The following is a 20,998-nucleotide window of genomic DNA, read 5'->3' as shown; positions in this document are numbered from 1 at the left end:
TCATTACCAAGGATTTGGGACCTAATTAGCATTGAAGCCTTTTTCCTAGAAGATGCTAAATCAGAGCAGAAATATGCAAATATCCCAAAAGGAAAGAATAGCTTTTGGAATAAAAACACTTGCCTGTAGCAACTAAAATTATCAGTTTTTTTTAAAAAGAAGGTCGCAATCCAAAATAGATGTAGTCAGTAAAAATGCAGAGAAAACTAGACAAGGCATAGACCCATTTGTCTTCACTAGCCCACAAGAGAACTTCACTATACTCCACCCAGAGTGTCTCTTGCCCTGTTCCCAGTCACAAGTATTTAGTGAGTTCAGAGTGTGTTCCCTTACCAGGCATTATTGTTCTCACAAGATCGCTTCCTGCCATCAGATCGCAGAAGCTTCTGGAAGACCTGTTTACCCATCCTAAGGAGAGGGATACATCTGTTACTAGTCTTGAGTAGCTACCATTAAACATTAAAGCTGACCAAAATCTGTTGGAATATTGGGGTTTTGTTTTTTTTTTTTTTTGATTGATTGATTGTCACAAGGCTAATGGGTTTTGCCTAGTAAGTGAAACTATAATTCTTTTGCTGGTCAGTAACTACATTTTCTGTGAGTTTCTGTTGTGTGGTCTCTGGTGGTGAGCCTTTTTTGTCTGGGTCACATCTCTTGAGCCAGAGTGAGAAGTTGCCACAGCAGCACCCCAACTGTGGTTCCCACTTAGTCATCTGTAGTATCTGTGGGCAGATCTTGACTTTGTACAGAAATTATAATCTGACCTTGTAAGACCATTACTCACATAAAGCCATAAAAGAACTTGATTCTGGAATCCAGCCAAGGATTTGTGTCAGGTAGATAGCTGAAGCTAACTATAACAGGAGTGTACTGGCTGGTTTTGTGTGTCAGCTTGACACAGGCTGGAGTTATCACAGAGAAAGGAGCTTCAGTTGGGGAAATGAGATCCAACTGTAAGGCATTTTCTCAATTAGTGATCAAGCAGAGAGGTCCCCTTGTGGGTGGTGCCATCTCTGGGCTGGTAGTCTGGGGTTCTATAAGAGAGCAGGCTGAGCAAGCCAGGGGAAACAAGCCAGAAAAGAACATCCCTCCATGGCCTCTGCATCAGCTCTTGCTTCCTGACCTGCTTGAGTTCCAGTACTAATTTCTTTCAGTGATGAACAGCAATGTGGAAATGTAAGCTGAATAAACCCTTTCCTCCCCAACTTGCTTCTTGGTCATGATGTTTGTGCAGGAATAGAAACCCTGACTAAGACAAGGAGTCTAATCATGAAACATTTTTAATATGACCATTTTATCTCCATTTCTGAGAAAGGGAAACATTCACAAATGTTAGAGACTGTGAAATCATCCCCCTCCTCCAACAATATTGCACATTCCCAGGAGTGAGACTTTCCCAGTATTTGAAGTGATTACTTCAAACATGTTGGGGTGTTTTCTTGAAATGACACCTAAACCAACAAGGATCTTGTCTAAACCTCGTTTTATGTCCTGTGCCCACCTTGAGTTCTGTGTGCTGGTTCATACTCTCCAGTCTACTTCATGCAGCAAAACTGTGTAAAGGAATCTTATGCAAATTTTAAAAATGTTCTTTTTAAAATTAAGGGTACTGTAATCAAACAGAATTACAGGGTTTTTTGTGAATTCTAGGTCTAGTTATTTTTTTGTTTAGTATGACAGATTTGTTTTGTAGGCATTATGCACAAAATTAGTAAGACAGTATTCTTGTGTTGGCATTATGAATATAATAGCTTCCTGGATATATCTCCCTGACTATAAATGTGAATACCAACTCAAAACTCTTGTTCCCAGGTCTGCTTGGAACAAATGTGAGCTATTTGAAGACAAAGAAGACATATCAACCTATTATGGACACAGAAGAAGAATCTGCTGAAAAAGTTCAATTTCTTAAGAGCAGTGGAACCTCCATCTTAAGTGTTGACAGCTTAGAAGCTAATGGTGAGACATGGGATACGAGTCGGGAGTCACTGTTACTGGACTTCAGAGACGCTGTGGCAGTGGGCTCAGCTGTCCTGCAGCATAAATCACCAGACAGACAGACAGATCATATGCCTTCCCCAGAGAGTCAGAATCATAACTTAGAGACAAACTCAAACTTACAGCCTTACGTACCTCTGCTTGGTGGGTGAGAGGTTCCAGTACGGTATCCATAAAAGCATTACTTAATTTTATCAAGGTTGTGCATATTAACAGAATTACTTATCATTCATTTCGCTGTAGAATTGATTGTTTCTGAGCTCCATCATGGCACTCTTGGTTTGGGCTTGGACACGCTAGAAGAACAAGAAGAGAAAGAGCAGTTCTTTGCCAGGCTTGAGAAAGGCTTGACGTCTTCTATTGATTATTCGAAATTAAATCAAGAACTGGATTCTGACGACTCCGCACAATTCAAAGCTTTACATAGGTAAATATAATAAAAACATTAATTTTGTGCTTTTCTATATGTTCATGAATTCTAGTAGATAGACATAACAGACAAATTAAATCTCATCTTTTTTTTTTTTTTTTTTTTTTTTTTTTATTGTATGGAGGCCAGGGTTTGATGGCAGGCACGTTCCTTAATTTCTCTCCACCTTTTTTTTTTTTTGGAAATGATGCCTTCAGTGAACCTGGAGATTGCTAGTTCAGCTAAAATGGCTGACCAGCAAGCTTCAGGGATCCATCTGTATCCAGCTTGTCACCACTGGGATTACAGGCACAGAGCACTGTGCATTGCTTTTGATGTGGTTTCCAGGGACTTGAGCTCAAGTCATCTTGCTTATCCAGCAAACACTTTACCAACAGCCATTTCCCTACCTCAAATTTTATCTTTTTAACTGTGTTCTGTGTTCGTTATAGTCATGGGTTTTCTTATGTATGGATGGAGTATGTTAAGGTGTAGTTGAATCTCCATTCTGCCTTTAGATACCTGAAATTTCATACCTAGATTAGATACTATCAGAACTATAGTAGTACACTGCCAAGTCTTTGCTAAGAAAGAAATTGACTTTCTATGGACAAAGAAAAATAAAAATCCAGGATATTATTATAAGTTTGCATTTAAAAAAAAGAAGCAAAGACAGGTTTGGTTTGTGTTGTATCTTTGTGGATGGTAACTCTGTTGGTTATCAGGAACCTCATTTATATAGAAATCCTTGTTGATTGAACTGGCCACTCTTGTGCAGAGTTAATATTGCCATTCTTGAATCTTTGCTAAGGCCTTTAACTTCTTTCGCTTAACTATCCATATTGTTGTGTATCTTCTTATAAATGAAAATCAGCTTGTTTAGGATTTTAAAAACACAAAGGTAGAATTAAAAGAGTTGGAGAATCTGTGAGTAACTGTAGCCAACTCTAAAGATGCTTGATTTCTGTTACAGCAGATAAAGGGGTACCAGGAAAGTGGACGGTGGGTTCCAACACAGCAGTATGCGTACAAGCTTCCAGTGTTGTAGCTAGTGACAGTTAGCAGGAGTCCTTAGTCAGAAGCAATGGACTGTATGTCTCACAGCCATGCCAGTACCCAGGTCAGAGCCCTGCCCTAGTTATATTCTGTAGCTGAGACCAAGGCAACTTCTAAGAGAGAGTGTACATGGGTCTTCTTAATTCCAGAGGGCTAGAGTCCATGATGACAGAGCACAGGCATGCAGCAGGAACAGCTGAGAGCTCACATCTTGATCCACAGCACCAGGCCCAGAGTGCTAATTGGGAACACTGGGCTTTTGAATACTGTTCCTCCCTGTGACATACCTTCTCCAACGAGGCCATACCTAATCCTTCCAAACAGTTGCACCAGCTGAAGAACCGTATTAAAGTATACCATCCTATGGGGGGCACTATCATCCAAACCACTGCAAGCCCCATTTCAGCTTCCATTAAGAGTTCAATTTCTTATTGGCATATAAATGCTAATCTCATTTTGTGGACTTCTATTGTTTTGTCCTTTCTGTAAACTTTACTTAATTCTCCTCGTATGGCATCGTTCCTAATCTCTATGAAGAAGAGTTACCTGATTCAAGGGATGATACGTATACATCGTATGTACACATATAAAATTATGTGGTTTGTATTTAAGAAAAATAGCATTTCCTTTTAGTTATTTATGCTTCTATAATTTAATTTTGTCTTAAGAATTTTTTGTTTTTTAAAATGTTTTCCTTCTATCATCCCAATTTTTAGTTTTGGTAAAAATTTGGTAGAACTTAGGAAGACATAATTTAGAATTTTAAATTTCTAGAAAATTTAAAACATATGGTACAACATACACTGTATGAATATATATTAACCTGTAATAGTACATGTTAAATGTTATTCCAGATATCCAGGTAATGCAGAGCCAGCTGAAGATGGATGTGAAAATGAATCAGATCACGAGGAACTGCCAGGTAACTGCACTGAGAAAATGATACATCATATAGCACAGACATGATGAGAATAGTACTACAAAGGTAAACCATGTTGTCGAGGGAAGTTCTCCGAGAGGCAGAGTGTACAGTGCCTGTATTACTATCTCAACAGCTAAGCATTACTGCTGCCTCATGTATTGAAGCTGGACAGAGAAGTTTTATGCAGAGATTGTAGGAATCCAAAGGCAGAGCAACCTCCAGAATGTAGTGCCAAGAGGCAACACCTTTTCTCTCTTCTGACTTAATGTTAAAGATAAAGTCTTGCTTAATAATATTGGTTGGCTTTGAACATACTCTGTAAAGCAGGCCAGCCCTAAACTCACTAAGTAGGCCAGGCTGGTCTAAAATCAGAGATCCTCCTGATCTTTGCCAAGTGTGGTATTAAAGGGGTGTGTATGTATGTATGTATGTATGTATTATGTGTGTGTGTGTGTTATTTAAAATGGTTTGACCTAGCTGGGCTTTGCTTTTCTGAGTAAGATGGTCTGCTCTGGTGTGTAATTGATAAGCGTCTAGCCTTTACAAATGCTGTTTATGGTTATGAGCATTGTTTTCATGTTTAGTCTTTTGAGATAAGAATGTTGCTATATATCCTGTGCCTACCATGAACTCACATCAGTCCTTGTGCCTTGGCTTCTTGAGTCCTGGATTTCACAGTCAGCTTGTTTTCTTTCTTTTATTGTTTTTCTTATGCATTCTCCTGGTTTTCTTACAGAATTCTATTCTATTCCCTTTTTGGCTTTTTTAGTTAAACCTTTTTGTTGTATTTTTGTCTTAGTTGCTACAAATCACACATATTTTTTACCTTATTAGAGTATTCTCAATAATATTTTACTTTATATGAATTTTAATAACACCAAAATACCCCCCTCAAGATGCCTATTTTTAGGTATTTTTGTTCTACTTGTCTTAAACTACAGCATATGTTGTCACTGTTGTTGGTCTCTGAAGGAGTGCAGTGTGTCCTTGTGAAGACTTGCCTTGTTCCACTGCTGGCCTTCAGGTCCTGTGCTCTGTATTCCTGTACATGGATTGTGGTCTACACTACTGGTTTCCTCAGCATGAGGAACATCTTTAAGCCATCAAGTGCATGCTGCTGCTAAGAACAAAGTCTCCTAGCTCTACTGTTTACCTCATTATAAAGAATGTTTTATATGAGGTATGGTGGCTCACTTCGAGGCTTGGGAAGCTGAGGCAGGGCAATTGGGTTAAAGACTGGATTAGACGCTATAGTAAGACCCTGTTGAAAAACAAATGACAGGAAGGGAAGGGACAATTTCTCAGTGTAGGCTTTTTAGATAGTTGGGGGTTTTTTCAATGTTTTTCCTCTGACTACATTTCTCATGAAGTCACTCAGCTCTTTTTGTAGTTACTTTACTGTACACCATCCCTAGGGATCTGGAGCTATTGGCTTTAGTCCCCTGCAGGTGCTACCTGTCCAGGTTCATTTTACTAAATGGTTAGCATTTGCATCTGACCCATGCACATCCTCATGTGTACTGTGTCATTTCTAGTTTGCTTATTTTATACCTGTAAGTGCAGCATAATAGTGTTACTCTGCTTTGTTTACAGAGTGATGACAGAGAGGAAAAGGTGCGTGTCTGGTGCACACACGGGTTGTTTCCACACTTTTGTCCACAGTTGGTTGAATCCATAGATGTACAACATGGACGTTCAGGCTCACTGTGCTGCCTGCTGCCTGGTTTTGTTTAAAATTTTCTCTTTACTTCCATACTGTAACTTCCAGATTGTGACCATCCAGGCTGCTTTTCTTGTCTTCATCCTGCTTGGAAATGTTTAGCATCTTTACAGTGTCGCCATTTTGTGCTGTGTCGTCCCTTGTCCAGCTCCCATTCCTACTTGTTGCCCATCCTGGGCTCCTCACTACAGGTGCTGAGCAGTGAGTTCCACCTCAGGCCACTGAAAGCCTTTTAAGGACTTCTCTCTCAGGTCTCCAGCTCTTGGTACTAAGCCTTCGTGGCCACCTCTCTGTTCTTCAGTCTGCTCGCTTTGCATCCAGTTCTTTTTTTTTTTTCCTAGAAGTTCTTTGGAGTTTAAGTTTTTCACTCTCCTTTTTATCAGTCTCTGTAATGTCAGTCTTCCTATAAATTATATGATTTGTTCTATTCTGAGTCTCTTGGCTGCTTGCTGTGGATGTGGGGTCCCGTTCTTTGCTTCCTTTTGTTGGATGTTGCGGGTTTTATGATGTTACCTGGATTTCATTCCTCTGGTATTAACACTGGTAGACACTCAGTCGTGCAATGAGATCCATTTGAAGCACTTCTTGGTTGATTCGGCGGTCTCTGGAACAGCTGCTGTGAGAACCATTTGTCTGCTACACGGGCAGCATTCCCTACTGAGGTTTCTTCAGAAAGTCCACAGTGATAAACGGGCTCCTTCTACTCACATAGGTTACTGTGGAAAAGTCTCCCTGCCTTGTGTGACCTGAGGGAACTGTTCAAGCACAACCTTGACACTGAGGGTTTAGTATTTAGTAACAACCCAGAAGGAACCCCCTAACCCAGTGACCCATGCAGGTCTCCTCTGGAACTCTTCACTTACCATGTCCTTGCCTCACACTGTAACCCGGCCTCTGCTCCTCTCAGCCTTTCTCAACTCTTTGTCTTCCCAACTCATGGGAACTCTCCACGCCCCCCCTCCCCCCATACTCCAAGATGTCACACCTGCCGTGATCATGGGCTCTCCTCTCATTTGTTTGTACTTCCTTGGAATCATGTTTTCCCTGACAGTTTTTTGATGTCTAAAAACAATTACTTTATATATTTTGCCAAATTGTTCACAATAAAATTTAAATCCAGTTTCTTTAACTCTGACATAACAGAAGAAGGGTTTTCCGATCACAGTTTACTCAGTTTACTGATAAATTTGCCAATAAAGGATGGTAAATATCTCCAAAAAGGAACATTTAGACTTTTAATTGTCTATGATTTACTTTATCTGAATTTTAAGAACATATCTTGTTTTGAAATTTATAATTTTGAAGTTAATAGAATAGACTATTTTGAATGTGTAATATCCTTCTGCTAAAATGGTTAGAATCCTACAGACTCACACACTCAGCATATTCGTAGTTGGCGAGATTGGGTACTGACCAATGGTATTTCCTCCTTACTTCACACCAGCTCTCCTCATGACAGATTCTAAAAAGGATTCTGGTCTTTCATATGTTGTATGGTAATATTTCCCTATAACTTTTTCAGTTACTAAATGAAAATATTAAAGTTTAGTTTGGAAGAATGTACATTAGCAATTTTTCCATTTAGAAGGAGGGGCTAAGTACTTGCTTAGCTTGCACCAGACCCTAGAGAAAGAAGAAAAGGGATGTCTGGCTTCAGTAACTTTTAATACAGATGAAGCAAAACTAGCTGTAATCCTGTCAGTACTATGACACATCATGTTTGCCCTTAGATTATGCATGCTGTACATGAAGTGCTCCATAAATACTACTTAGCTCTCAGATCTGTGTTCCTTGAGATAAGTACTGTTGTCAGCTCTACAGATGAGAACTTTAAGGCCTGAGGTTTTATGATAGATCACCATACTGAAGCTGAAAGTAGTGGGGTAAAGCATTTAGTATAGGCCTCCCGGCTTCTGGACCCAGGTCACACTCTTAAACATTGTTATTTATCCTACTTTTACATACTACTGTGTACACCCACACCATAACTCTTTCCATGCTGAGAAAGGGTTCCCCCCCCCTTCAGCCCACTGATCACAGTCAGTCTCTTGATTTAAAAACAATAAAGAACTTAAAAATGAATGACAGAGATGGTGGCCAAATCACTCCTGCCCCATCTTCCCCATAAACAGATGAAATCAGTTGACTTGGAAGCACCTTTTCTTTCCACTGCAAAGACACTGAAGTATCTAGGAGCTTTACAGTAAGAATCGCCCAGGACAGGAGAACAGCGGAGGTCCAGTAGTGCCAATCTTTATGTAAGGAACATGGCAAAGTACAGAAAATAAAATAACCCTAATTTTAAATTGAACTCATGGGGGAGAGAGAGAGAGAGAGAGAGAGAGAGAGAGAGAGAGAGAGAGAGAGAGAGAGAGAGATTTTAAATTGAACTCATGGGAGAGAGAGAGAGAGAGAGAGAGAGAGAGAGAGAGAGAGAGAGAGATTGGTGCTATCACTTCAATGGGTTGCCTTTCTTAAAATTTGACCTTGACAGTGTGATCCTTCTGTTCCTAACAATAATCTTCAGAAACATACAGTGATGATTTTGAAGATGCTGAGGATACTGATGAACCTTTGATTACTAAAGATGAAGAAATCCATCCCAAAGAGAACTCTGAGTCAGGAAAAGACAGCTCTCCCAAACAGGTACATGCCAGTGGTCTTGCAAGCATTTTATCTGCTTTCATCAGCTGGGCTGACTGGCTGTATAAAGACTCGAGGTAGAGCTCTTGGTACCCTTGCTCATCGTTAGCAAGTTTCAGGTGACAGTATAAATTAAACAGTCATGATGGCTGATGCTCTTTGTATAAGATGGCCTTTGCTGTATATATTCCTTAAGGTAAGCTTAGAAATTGAACACAATGTTAATGCTACTTTGGTCTCTGAAACCAACATTGTTGTGAGTCGTGTCCTTATGAAAGGCTGTAAAGACCCCTTCTCAGGACCAGTAAGAGGGACAGTGCTAGAGTCTGGACCGCATGTGGCTAAGATGAGGGGTCAAGCTGCTCGGCTCACATCCCCTGCTGCTCTCTAGTTCTGCAGTCTCTCAGTTCTTACCGGAATGTTTTAGGGCTGCCATTAAATACTACCTGAGCACTATCATTTATCACTTAAGCTATACAGTAGTAGTTACTGGGATTGTCACTGCTTATTATTTGGTCTTGATCTGGACAGTCTTTTGGAGGGACTGTTAGAACAAGATGTTTTAAACATGTAAAACTGTAAATTCTCTAAATAGAAACACTTTGAGGTTATACATAAATGATTTCATTTTTAATGAATTTATTACACTTTCTTGAGTGACTGTCACTCAGTTTGCAAGAAACAAGATGCTTTTTAAATTTAACAGAAAAATAAATGGGACCTCATGATATCTTTAGAGACTTAATGGTATTTATGTTTGAAATTTGGCAATCTCAGTGGTTTATGAAAATTAGTCAATAAAAATCATGATGGTACCATTTATCAAGAAAGTTTACTCTGTATATGAATATGGAACCTTTCCGGGGAGCTGAGTAAAAATCAAAATAATAAGAAACTGATGTTCTAGCCAGGCGGTGGTGGCACAAGCCTTTAATCCCAGCACTTGGGAGACAGAGGCAGGCGAATTTCTGAGTTCAAGGCCAGCCTGGTCTACAGAGTGAGTTCCAGGATGGCCAGGGCTATACAGAGAAACCCTGTCTCGAAAAACCAAAAAAAAAAAAAAAAAAAAAAAAAAAAAAAAAAAAAAAAAAAAAAAAANAAAGAAAAGAAACTGAAGTTCTAACTTTAGGGAGATGCTATATTCTATGTAGCCAAGAAGGGAATCAAGGGCATTGCTCCTTAAAGATGTGGTGGTTTTTGTTATTTGGTAGCATGCCTATCTGGAGTTATGTCTTTCAAACTATAGAAGAAATGGAGAATTGGATTTATACTTGGTAATTAATTTTTGAACAATTAATTGATTTGATAATGTTATAATTTTAGGATCCTATGAAAAATCACCTTGTTTCTTTAATTTTTTTTCTTTAAAAAAATAAAGAAAAGAAAAGCAGAATTTTTTTAGCAAAGTAGATGAGCTGGAGGCCTCTAGGTACGTTAAGCAAATCCTTTTAAGGCCTAAGGTAATTTTGGGAATTGCCCAGGTTTAGAAGAGACGCGACTGAGTTCCTACAGAGCTGTGGCTCAGGTAAGTGTTGGTGAAGGGAGCTAGAGAGCACGCTTCCTGATCTCTCAGAGCTCCTGCTTCTCAGGACTCTGTCATTTTTGTGCTCATTCAAGTGATTTTGCTTTCAAAACATGTAATTTTCTTCTTTTAATTTAGGAGGAAGAGAAAACTGGCATGCTGGCTAATGGTAAATATTAATTAGCAAATAATTAGACTTCAGATACCTTATCTAAATAATTTTGACTAAAATGTCTTTATTTTAAGTGTCTCTAAGGAATTAACTTTCATAGCCTTTCTCAGTCATGTGTCCTCTATGCTTATCTTGACCAAATCTGTTATGTTTGAAATGTTTCCTTTTGGGACTTTTACCTTATACATAAATGTATAGATACATGTTCACTTATGTGCATGCTGATGTTAGTCTATTTTCTTGTACAGAAAATCACGTTTGTAGAAGCACACACATGGTTATATGCTTACACTATTTTTCTGTAAATATTTGTTCTTAAGCATTGCATATGATTCATTTTGTTGACACACAGTTTTCTGCACCCCTCGTGTCTTTCTCTCGTGTTGCTGCAGTTGTGCTGCTTGATTCCTTTGACTCTGTTGAGGATGTCGGCCTTAGCAGTCAAGAGAAAGCAACCCCTGAATCCAAGGCCTCCCCAGAAATAACAGATGGCGGACCAGCAGAAACAGGTAAAGTACGCGAGACACTGACTCTTCTCTACACTACAGGGTTCTCTGCGAGTAACTGGCTTCATGTCTAGGAAAATGGATGAAATGACCACCTGGACATTAGAGACATTCGGTCTCAGCAGTATCTGTCAGTACAGGGAGTGCTGTGGGCGAGAGGTGGCGGTTGCACCCACTCACCGTGCTCGCCGTGTGTCGGGGAAGTGGGACATGGGTTTCCTGTGCATTGTGTAGTTCTCTCCTTAGCAACAGGCTAGGTCATGCCCTTAAAATTCTGAGCTAGTTTTCTTCTAGCTTGTAACAGTTCTGTGATAATGCCTTTTCAAACTGTAAAGCAGTAGAACTATCATTACCAATTGAATATTATGTGAAATTAAGATTGTGCCCACATTGGGACCTTTTTAACCATCTAGCTTGGGGTGGGGGGCTCAGAGAACTTATTAATTTGTCAGGTAAACTGTAATGCCTGGATAAAAAGCAATAGAAAATACAAACCAACTCTAAGCATCTTAGATTTTGTTTTAACTAATTGGTTTCTTGTTGCAGTACAGTATACCTATAGAAAAACTCATACACCTTGCTAAATAGCTCAGTGTACTTTACCTATTTTAATATTTGAATTGTGTGCATATGTCTATGATTTGTATCTCTGGAGGCATGTGTGACATGGCACACACATCACATTTCAGCTTTCAGAAGTCAGCTCTCTTCTGCCATTGGTTTTGAGAACCAAGCTCAGATACTAAGGCTTGTCTAGCACAACTTCCACCTGCTAAGCCATTCCCATGTAATCATCATGTAGATCAAAAATCAAGAAGACTCAAACTATATTATCTTGTCATAGCTTTTATTTTTTGTCCACATCTTCTAAGGATCATCACTATCTAGATTTGTTTGACATAGTTTCATCTTCAAATATAAAATAAAAGTTAAAAAAAAATCTGGACATAGTGGTACATGCTTGTAGTCCCAGTCTGTAGTAGACTGAGACAGGAGGATGGCAAATTTAAGGTTAACCTGGACTATATACTATATAAAAAGACCCAGTCTTGGAGATGGCAAGATGGCTCAGCCAGTAAAGATACTTGCTACCAAGCCTGACTACTTGAGTTTTATCCAGGACCCATATGGTAGAAGAAATGACTCCAGCAGGTTATCCTCTGACCTCCTCACATGCACCATGGCATGTACACACACACATACACACACACACACACACACACACAATGTTTTTAAATTTTAAAAAGCTGAAATTTCAAACAAACAGGAAAAAAAAAAACATAAAAACCACCTAAAAGATATTTTCCTGCCAGGCAGTGATTTTTATGGATAAAGGTAGCATGCCTTTAATCTTAGTATTCCAGAGACATGGCCAACCTGGCCTACAGAGCCCAGGACATTCAGGGCTACATAGTGACAACCTGTCTCAAGACAAATGGACAGATGATAGATATTTTCATCGGGACATAGTTTTGATTTGTCCCTCAGCCTAGTATTTTACCAGGATGACGTGTGCTGAGCATGTCTCTTAGTCTTACTGCTACTTCTTTATGCGACAGTGTGGCCACCACATGAGTACAGTCTGTGTGTCCTCCTAGTTTTTAGGAAGGAGCCATAAGCTTTGTAAAAGAGGCGTGTAGAACAGCAGGTGCTCTGATCAAGGTATATCCCAGGTTTCTGTGTGGGCAGTGGGCAGAGGAGGGTCACACACGCATGAAGCAATAAAGAAGGCAAGAGTTACTGCGTGGTCTCTGCAGAGTGCTACAGAGTGTGGAGGGCGCACTTGATTGCCCTGATTAGCTTTATTACAAGCTTAAAGCTTCAAAGCAAAATTTCACCCAAACTTCTGTGGGATTTATAGTTTTCTCTGAAACACTGTATAAAACAATAGAAAAACAACTTTAGTGAGCCATACAGGAAACTCAGAAACCAAAAATGTATTGCTCAAGGTAATACATTTGTTATTCTTGTTTAAATGTTTCTGAGTCTGCAGTGATTCTGTTAGTCAGCTACTGGTAGTACAGTGTGGTTTTGCTGCATAGCCTTGTACTCATGTTCACAGTTTTGCTGCTTATGAGAAGTGTGACTCTGAACAACTAATGTCTTTAAGCCTATTTCCTCCTATTTAAGATGGTGTTGTAATGGTCAGCTAATGTGGATAAAGCATAGTACTTTTTAAGAGTTAGTGATCATGGCTCAGTGAGATAGCTCAGCAGGTAAAAAGTCTTGCTGTGTAAGCCTGATGACCTGAGCTTCATTCTCAAAATCCTTGTAAGGGTTCAGGAAAAGAACTGACTCCACACAGTTGTCCTTTAACCTCTATATCCAGGAAGTGGCATGCATTTCACACACACACATATGGCGCGCGCGCGCGCACACACACACACACACACACACACACACACACACACACTCTAATTCACACATTGCTTTTAAATTTAAAAGAATTCAGTAAGCAGGTTATAGCAATAGCATGCTGGAATCATTACTGATAATCTTCAGTTAATAGCTCAAGCTGTAATACAGAACTTGAAGCATATGGAATAAACAGTTGGCGTCCGTAGGGTGTTGAGTTTATTTGGTGTTTCTAAAGTACATTTGAAGTATATCTTAAAGTACAGTCTGTAGGTGAGCATCTGAATTTGGTATAAAGCCAGAAAGGCTCAATGGCTTTTTGTTTTATTTAACCATGTTTCTACTAATAATAAGCAGCCCAGATAGGTAACATGTCAGTGATCTCTCATTAGCATCATGAAATTCTTTATGCTAGGCTGTATTAAAAAGTTTAGTAAATATAAAAGTGAGGTTTTCCTAAATGAGACTAGATTATTTTCATTTTTACTTGTATTCCAGACAAGTTGTGTGTCATGGATACATGGCTGGAATAGGCATCACAGGATGACCATTGTTCCACGAGTCTAGGCCTTTTCTCTGCATGTGATAGTTGGTAACTGTCTGTAGTTGAAAGCAGAGGAAGCTTGGGACTTGTACAAAGTAACTGTATGGAGTCTTGTCTTTTTCAGTGTAAGGCAGAGAAGTGAGCCTTCTTACTGATGTAAAGCTCATGAACTGAGGGCATTTGCACTAACTTTTAAAGTGCTTTGAGCTGACAGAGGACCTTTCCCTGCTCCATTCACAAGCAGCCTTGGTAGATCTAGTACCTAACCTTTAGGACATTTCTTTCTCCACATGTCTAGTTCTTTATTGCTTTAAAGCAGTAGTTCTCAAACTTCCTAATGTTGCAACCCTTTAATTCCTGATGTGGTAATCCCCAACCATAAAATTATTTCCATGCTATTTCATAACTGTAATTTTGCTATTGTTATGAGCCATAGTGTAAATATCTATTATACAGGATATCTGATATGCAACTCCTGTGAAAGGGTTGTTTGACCCTGAAGAGGTGGAGACCCACAGGTTGAGAGCTACTGCTCCAAGGCCTGCAGCTCCCCTATGGACCTTCATACCTACTGAATGGCATGGATGCTCTGTGCTGCATGGATGCTCTGTGCTGCAGTGCCACCCACTCAGCATGCAGGGCTTTCTGTAATGTACACAGCAGCTCATCCACTGTCCTCCTAGTTTTGTAGAAAAAGGAAAGCACTTTATGGCTTTTCTTTTTTTCAAAAAAAAATTATTTTCTTGGTTGTTCCTCCCTAGCTGTAACTGTAGTGGGGGTAGGTAGGTTCACTTCAATATAAAAGATGGCAGAACAGGCCTTTCCCTCAGGTTGTCTTTAAAGAACACTGTTCTTTAACGGTTGGAAACTGCTCTAATAGTATCTTCCATTTTTAAGTTTATCTAAGATGTTTGCTATTTAGTGTGTGTGCTCCAAACAGTCTTGGTTTACCTAGAAAGAAATTTCCATGACACTCAGCTCCCCTCCTACATTTAGTGGGGGGGGGGGGGAGATCCCCTTACAGCTGTGTTCTGTACAGTTTCTGTTATGTATAGACCATGAGATTATATAAACTGTTTCATTTTTAAGCATTAACCATAGATGTCAAAAGAGGAGACTGGTCACCCTATTTAAATTTTTCTCATTATATGGCGTATTCCTCAATTCTGAAAAGCCCACTGTTAAAATAATAAAATATCAAGAAGCTATTCATGAAAGTATTAGGTCATAATTCTCATTAGTTTTTCCCAAAATGTGTCAGCTGTTGAAAGGAAGGGTGCCAGGGTAGGAGATGTAAGTGGTGACTATCAAGGTTCTGTGTTCTGAGTGACTGAGTAGATAATGGTCTGGTTAGCTAAAACTAGGAAACACTGTAGCAAAACAGGCTTGGATGAGGACTATAGGGAATTTAGTTGGGAGTATGTTGTATGATTGACTTTACAAGACGTTGCAAATGTCTTTTAAAGAGTTTGGTGTTCCAAAAGGAGGACAGACATGTAGATTGGGGTCTTGATAAAACTAGCTGGGGGCTTCAGATACCACTGTGTTTGTTGAAACACTTGCTTGGTACTTACAAGGTTCTGGGTTCAGACTCCAATGCTTTGTAAAACAAGCATGATGGTGTGTGCCTATAATCCCAACACTTGATCAGAAGTTCAAAGTCATCCCAAGCTGTATAACAGCCTGAGGCCAGCATGGGCTGTGTAAGATCCCTTCCTCAAAAAAAGAAAAGGAAAGGGTCTAGAGAGATGGCTCAGGGGGCAAGGGTTCTTGCCTTGCAAGCCTGGTGGCCCAATCTCTAGAACCAATAGATAGACGGAACCAACTCCAGTGTTGTCCTTTAAGCCCCACATGTATGCTCTGTATTTATATGCATATCATATATATCTAATAATAATACATAATTTAAAACAAAGGAAAGGACAGAGGGGAGAAGAAAGGGCAGAATTAACTGGGCTTTTTAAAATATTCAGAGGGTTTTAAAAGAGAACTAGAGATAGACCATGAGTGTGGTGGTTTGAATATGCTTGGCCCTTGGGGAGTGGCACTATTTGGAGGTGTGGCCTTGTTGGAGGAAGTGCATCACTGTCAGGGTGAGCTTTGAAGCTCTGCTCTAGGCGGAAGAGTCAGTTTCTCCTGGCTGCAGTTAAATCAAGATGCACAACTCTCGGCTCCTTCTCTAGCACCATGTCTGCCTGGATGCTGCCATGCTTCCTGCCATGATCATAATGGACTAACCTCTGAAACTGTAAGCCAGCCCCAATTAAATGTTTGTCTCTGTAAGAGTTGTCTTGGTCATGGCGTCCCTTCACAGCAATGGAGACACTAACTAAGACAATTGGGCCATTGACAAATGAAAAATGGAAACGTGCTGACTGGAGTGGTAGGAATTACAACAAGAAGAAAAAGTGCAGAGGAAACAATGACCAAGTAAAGGGTAATGTCAGGTGTCTTACAAGCCCAGAAAGGACACGTGATTGGACTTGGCCATTCAGAAACAGCTTTGAGTAACTGCTGCTTTAACAAGATGTTGAAATTCTTGGTGGTTTGCAGAATTAGAGGAACATGCTTATAGTAGAGCCATTACAGACTGAGATGTACCATACAAGCAGAGTGCAAATGGTAGTGTAAGGCAAGGGCAGGGTCCTTCAGAGGGATGTGTCCATATAGGAAGTGTAAGAATAGTTTTACCCAGCACAGAGATGTTGGTTGAGGACCATGAAAAGGCAGCGACTGATAAAGTTAGACTTTACAATTCTATCAGGACCTGTCTCACCTTGCTGTGACTTCATGCTGATAGCTTACCTAGGTTTCTGCTTGACTCTGCTTTTGTAGTAATGCCAGTGTCCTGCAGTCTTGTTCACCATTCCTAAGAGACTAAGGAATGACTCTGTTTTGTCTATATGAGGTGATGCACAGGAGTTGTATTTATTTCAACAGGTGTCCCTTGTGGACAAAGCAGTGGTGACACTGAAGCCCTGCACCAAGCTTACTGTCATGTAGCTCATTCTCTGGGAGACACAGGCGAACCAAGAATTGAGGCTAGCACTGTGCAAACTGTCAAGAGCTCCATAAAAGATGGTCTTCAAGAAAATGAAGAGTCTTCAAAGAATATCTCTACCACCGAGTCCGGTAAAGGCTGACAGGCTTAGCGGATGGATGATGGATGAATAATGAACAGACAGAATCTCTCTATTTACCATCTTTAAATAGTGACCACTGAATAATATTTTGTATACAACTTCTGTGGTGATGACTTCTTGGTGTTCGAATGTAAAGGGCGTGATCAAATGAAACCCTGCCTGGATCAACTCCACAGTTAGAGCTCACATTCTAATGTGCCTTGACCAAACTAAGCAGCAAACTAGACATACATATATATGTATATTAATGTTTTTAATAGAAAATAGTATTTGAGGTTAAAAAGAAAATACATAACAAACGTGTGAGTCTGGTCTGGGTATGGATAATACAGATGTATTTTATAAGATCAAAGAAAAGACTCCTGGTGTACTTTTGTTATACAAACTTAGTTTATTACATATGCCATTTGTTAACTATATGAAGTAGAGAAGATGTGATTTGGGTGAGATTCAGTGTATAAATTAAACAATTTAGGCATCGATTTTGGTTTCTCACTTACCTGCTCTCCTCTCTTAGATCTGCCCACAGTAGAGGAGCTGATGCAGCCTATCAGGATAGACTCCTGTGGGATCAGGGGCTTGCCCACAGCAGCGGAGCTGATGCAGCCTATCAGGATAGACTCCTGTGGGATCAGGGGCTTTGACCTGCAGCCTATCGGGTAAGAGGTGTGAGCAGTGCCTGTGTAGGATGGTTGCTTAGCTGAATAGTGTTTACTGTTTCCCTTCTTTCTTTCTCACAGTGAACTTATAGCCATTTATTCTGTGGAATCATTCATAGTGAATGATTAGTAAAAAATGCAGGCTTGCATGTGTCTACCCATGTGCCACTGCTGTCTCCATTAAAATTCTCCTGGTACTAAGAGAAAAAGAGCTACTAAGAAAGCTGGTGCCATTAATGAGTTCTAAAATTTCCATACTTCAAGTACATGTTAATTTAATAAGAAATTGTGGATACAAATTATTGTGCTGCATTAAAATTATCTGAAATTTGTGAGAATTACACATGCTGTAATCTCAGCACTCAGAGGTAGAAGGATAAGGAGTTCAGGATCATCCTCTACTAAAGTGGGAGTAAGAGGCCAGCCTGGGCTACATTAGACCCTGCCTCTAAAGAACAGAAAAAAATATAAACAGTTACATCATAACCTGTGGGTGTCCTAGGCAGGTATTGGGTTTTGTTGTGTTGTGCTATAAATGACGTACTTCACATTGTAGCTTCATTTCAGTATTTAACAGCTCATGCGTATGTACAAATGTGGTGGGTAGCTGAGGAACTCATGCTGCCTTCAGTTTATACTGTGCTCTGCTTCACTCTGTAGCCTTAAAAAAGCAGCAGACAGTAAAGAAGCTGAATCTGTAGGCTCTTTACCCCTGAAGATGAACACAAACACTGTGTCTCAAGACACTAGGCATATGATCCAATTTCCCCACAAACATGATGAGAGTGCATTTCTGCAGAGGACAGCAGATGAGGGCATGGGCAGCAGCTGTCCAGCTACAGAAGAGCATTTGGACAAAATGTACCTAGAGATTTTGAAGAAGAAAACATCTGTTAACTCCTCACTGTTACCTCAGGATGACAAAACGAACCAGGTAAGATGTGTGTGCTTGTGTTAGTGGGGCTGATGACATCATCTTTGGGTGCTGTCATTCCTGTGGGTGGGCCTTACTACCAGAATGTCCAGTCTCCAAGCTCAAAAGTATCACCAATAGCGTTCACTTTCTTTCAGAAGTGATTCCTTATGGTTCTCTCTTGCCTTTTCTTTTCTGTCTCTTTCCCTTTAATAAGGAGTGTAAGACTTGAAGAGTTTCAGAAGTAGTCTCTGCATCACTGCCTTGCTCATGGCTCATCTTCTTCATAGTCTGCACCACAGGAGAGTTGGCATCTTACAGGATTGTGATTAATAACTGTGGCAAAATTCACATCTCATTGCTCCTTCTTTCTCTGTTTTTATCTTTTTGCTTTATAGGTCCCAGGTTCCAGTATTTTATTTTCACTTTGTCTTCTATAAAGCATCTCAATTCTGTGAAGTGAGGCAAGGTGTTGCATTAGTTTCTTTATTGTTACTGTGATAAAATACTCTGGGGGGAAAAGTGACTTGGGGGAAAAGGAAAGGGTTTGTTGGCTCACAGTTGAAGGTATAGCTCACCATGATGGGAAAGTCAAGGCAGGAGAAATGAAGAAGACCAGAGCAATGAATCCAGATGCAGCAAAGTTCCTTTCTCCTCCTGTGTCATCTGGGATTCCAGTCAGGGAATGGTGGTGAGCCTTCTCACCACCATCAGGATAGTCTCCCAACCCCAGGAAGACTGTCGGGTTGACAGGTCACTAACCATCACCAGTGTAGCTATTCTTAGTGAACCTTAAATCCAGAGAAAAGAAAGTACTATTTTGTTTGTCGTTTCAAAATATTTTCATCCTGGATGTCTTCATTATTCTGGTAGCCACACAGTTACGAGTTTATTAGTTTGAAGTACTTTGTCCTAATGCTAAATTTGAAGATAGGTTTCAAAACACTGAAATTCTAATGAAGTAGAGAGCCTTGCTATAGTAGTTTGCCCATCACAAACCTCATTGTTTGCCAATCAAAATCTTGCCATCTGTTAATTTTCATTAGTAATAGTGGTTGAAGTTCATTCTGATACTAGAGAGCTTGTTCTTGTTATGTGCAGACTTCCAGGTCCCGGCTCGGGGCTGGGGAAGAGGTGCCTGTCATTGGTAAGCAGGTTCCATGTAAGAAGGCCAGAAGTGCACCACCTCCTTTGTCTAAGAGAAAGCCACAGAGTGGATCGTACGCATCAGCTCGGAGCTCAGGATACGGCAAGCCCAGTTCACCACTCCAGTTATTTTCAGCCCTTGAAAAGAAAACTTCAAAGGATAATACAAAAACTAAAAGTGTGAGATCCATTCCCACCTCAAATCAATTTAGAAAAAAAGGTAAGAATATATTCTCTTCTAGACAGAATTGGATACATATAGTACATTCTTTAATTTTCTTTGTTTTTGTGGAATAGTAAAGAACTGTATATTCCTTTTGGGCTGACGTCAGTTTACATTTTACAGCTTTTGACCCAGGACAGTGGCAGTAAAGACAGTGAAAAGTGGTTGATGAGAATATTGAAAATATGTGTAAAGGTAGAATCACTATAGGAAATCAAACAGAACAAGGGTCTGCAGAACAGGCCGAGTGAGCAGGAGGAACCTTGACAGAATTTTTAGTCTAGGGAAGCTATATCTCAAGGAGGCTCTATTCTGCCATTTGCTGCCCACAGGGGAAGAAGCAGCCCTTTAGTTTTAACAAGCAGGTGGTCATCAGCAGTGTAAGTCATTTTCCTTCAATTGCTGACCGGGCAAGGCAGATTGAATGGGAGGAGGAGAGGATGGGGTAGAGTTAGTGCATCAAGTAATAGAACGTGCTGGAGGGAAGTGCCTGTGAAAGGCAGAAGATGGCATAGCTGACTGGGGAGGAGGAGTTAAGAGATGCTTTGAGAGTCAGTGCAGTAGCACTGTGGATAAAGATGTTTGCCACTCCATCCTAGCAGCCAGCGTTGGTCCTAGAACCAATTCCTAAAGTTGGTCTCTGGCTTCTATACCTCCACACACACCACACACATGCACCCACAATATTAAGTAAATATTTTTAAGTTTAAATAAATAAATAAATAAAATAAGAGTAGCTGGAGAGATGACTCAGCACCTAGGAGCACTGGCTGCTCTCCCAGAGTCCTAAGTTCCAGCACTCACAAGGCAGGGCATAACTGTCTGTAATAGAATCTTATACGCTCTTCTGGTGTGCAGACAGACATATAGACAAAACTCTCAAATACATGAAGTACATAAGTAAATCTGCTTTTTTTTTATTTTTTTAAGAAAAGAAACTTTTGGTTTTGCTCTTGGTGGCAGTGGTGACTGTATATGTGTATGCTGTTAGGAAAGACTGAGTAAAAGGAGAAGAATGGGCAGTGTAGGAGGTAGAGGAGTAAGTGCTAGAGCAGTACCTTGCTGTA

The 20,998-nt window shown here is 40.1% G+C and overlaps 1 protein-coding gene across 3 annotated transcripts in view; it reads left to right on the top strand.

The window, feature by feature from the left end:
* Cep162 (centrosomal protein 162) overlaps positions 1-20,998 on the top strand; it is a 62,001-nt gene that overhangs the window by 6,694 nt on the left and 34,309 nt on the right. For all 3 annotated transcript variants that reach the window (XM_029543532.1, XM_029543531.1, XM_029543530.1), the window contains 10 exons: positions 1,813-1,959; positions 2,242-2,425; positions 4,318-4,385; positions 8,633-8,751; positions 10,409-10,439; positions 10,835-10,951; positions 16,788-16,979; positions 17,508-17,649; positions 18,310-18,583; positions 19,664-19,928. In XM_029543532.1, coding sequence (XP_029399392.1) covers positions 1,813-1,959; positions 2,242-2,425; positions 4,318-4,385; positions 8,633-8,751; positions 10,409-10,439; positions 10,835-10,951; positions 16,788-16,979; positions 17,508-17,649; positions 18,310-18,583; positions 19,664-19,928 — 1,539 coding nt within the window. The remainder of the gene's footprint in view (positions 1-1,812; positions 1,960-2,241; positions 2,426-4,317; positions 4,386-8,632; positions 8,752-10,408; positions 10,440-10,834; positions 10,952-16,787; positions 16,980-17,507; positions 17,650-18,309; positions 18,584-19,663; positions 19,929-20,998) is intronic.

This window comes from Mus pahari, chromosome 10 (genome assembly GCF_900095145.1).
Source record: "Mus pahari chromosome 10, PAHARI_EIJ_v1.1, whole genome shotgun sequence".
NCBI lineage: Eukaryota > Metazoa > Chordata > Mammalia > Rodentia > Muridae > Mus > Mus pahari.
Note: the sequence above shows the minus strand (reverse complement) of the source record. Positions and strands in the feature narration are given on the sequence as shown.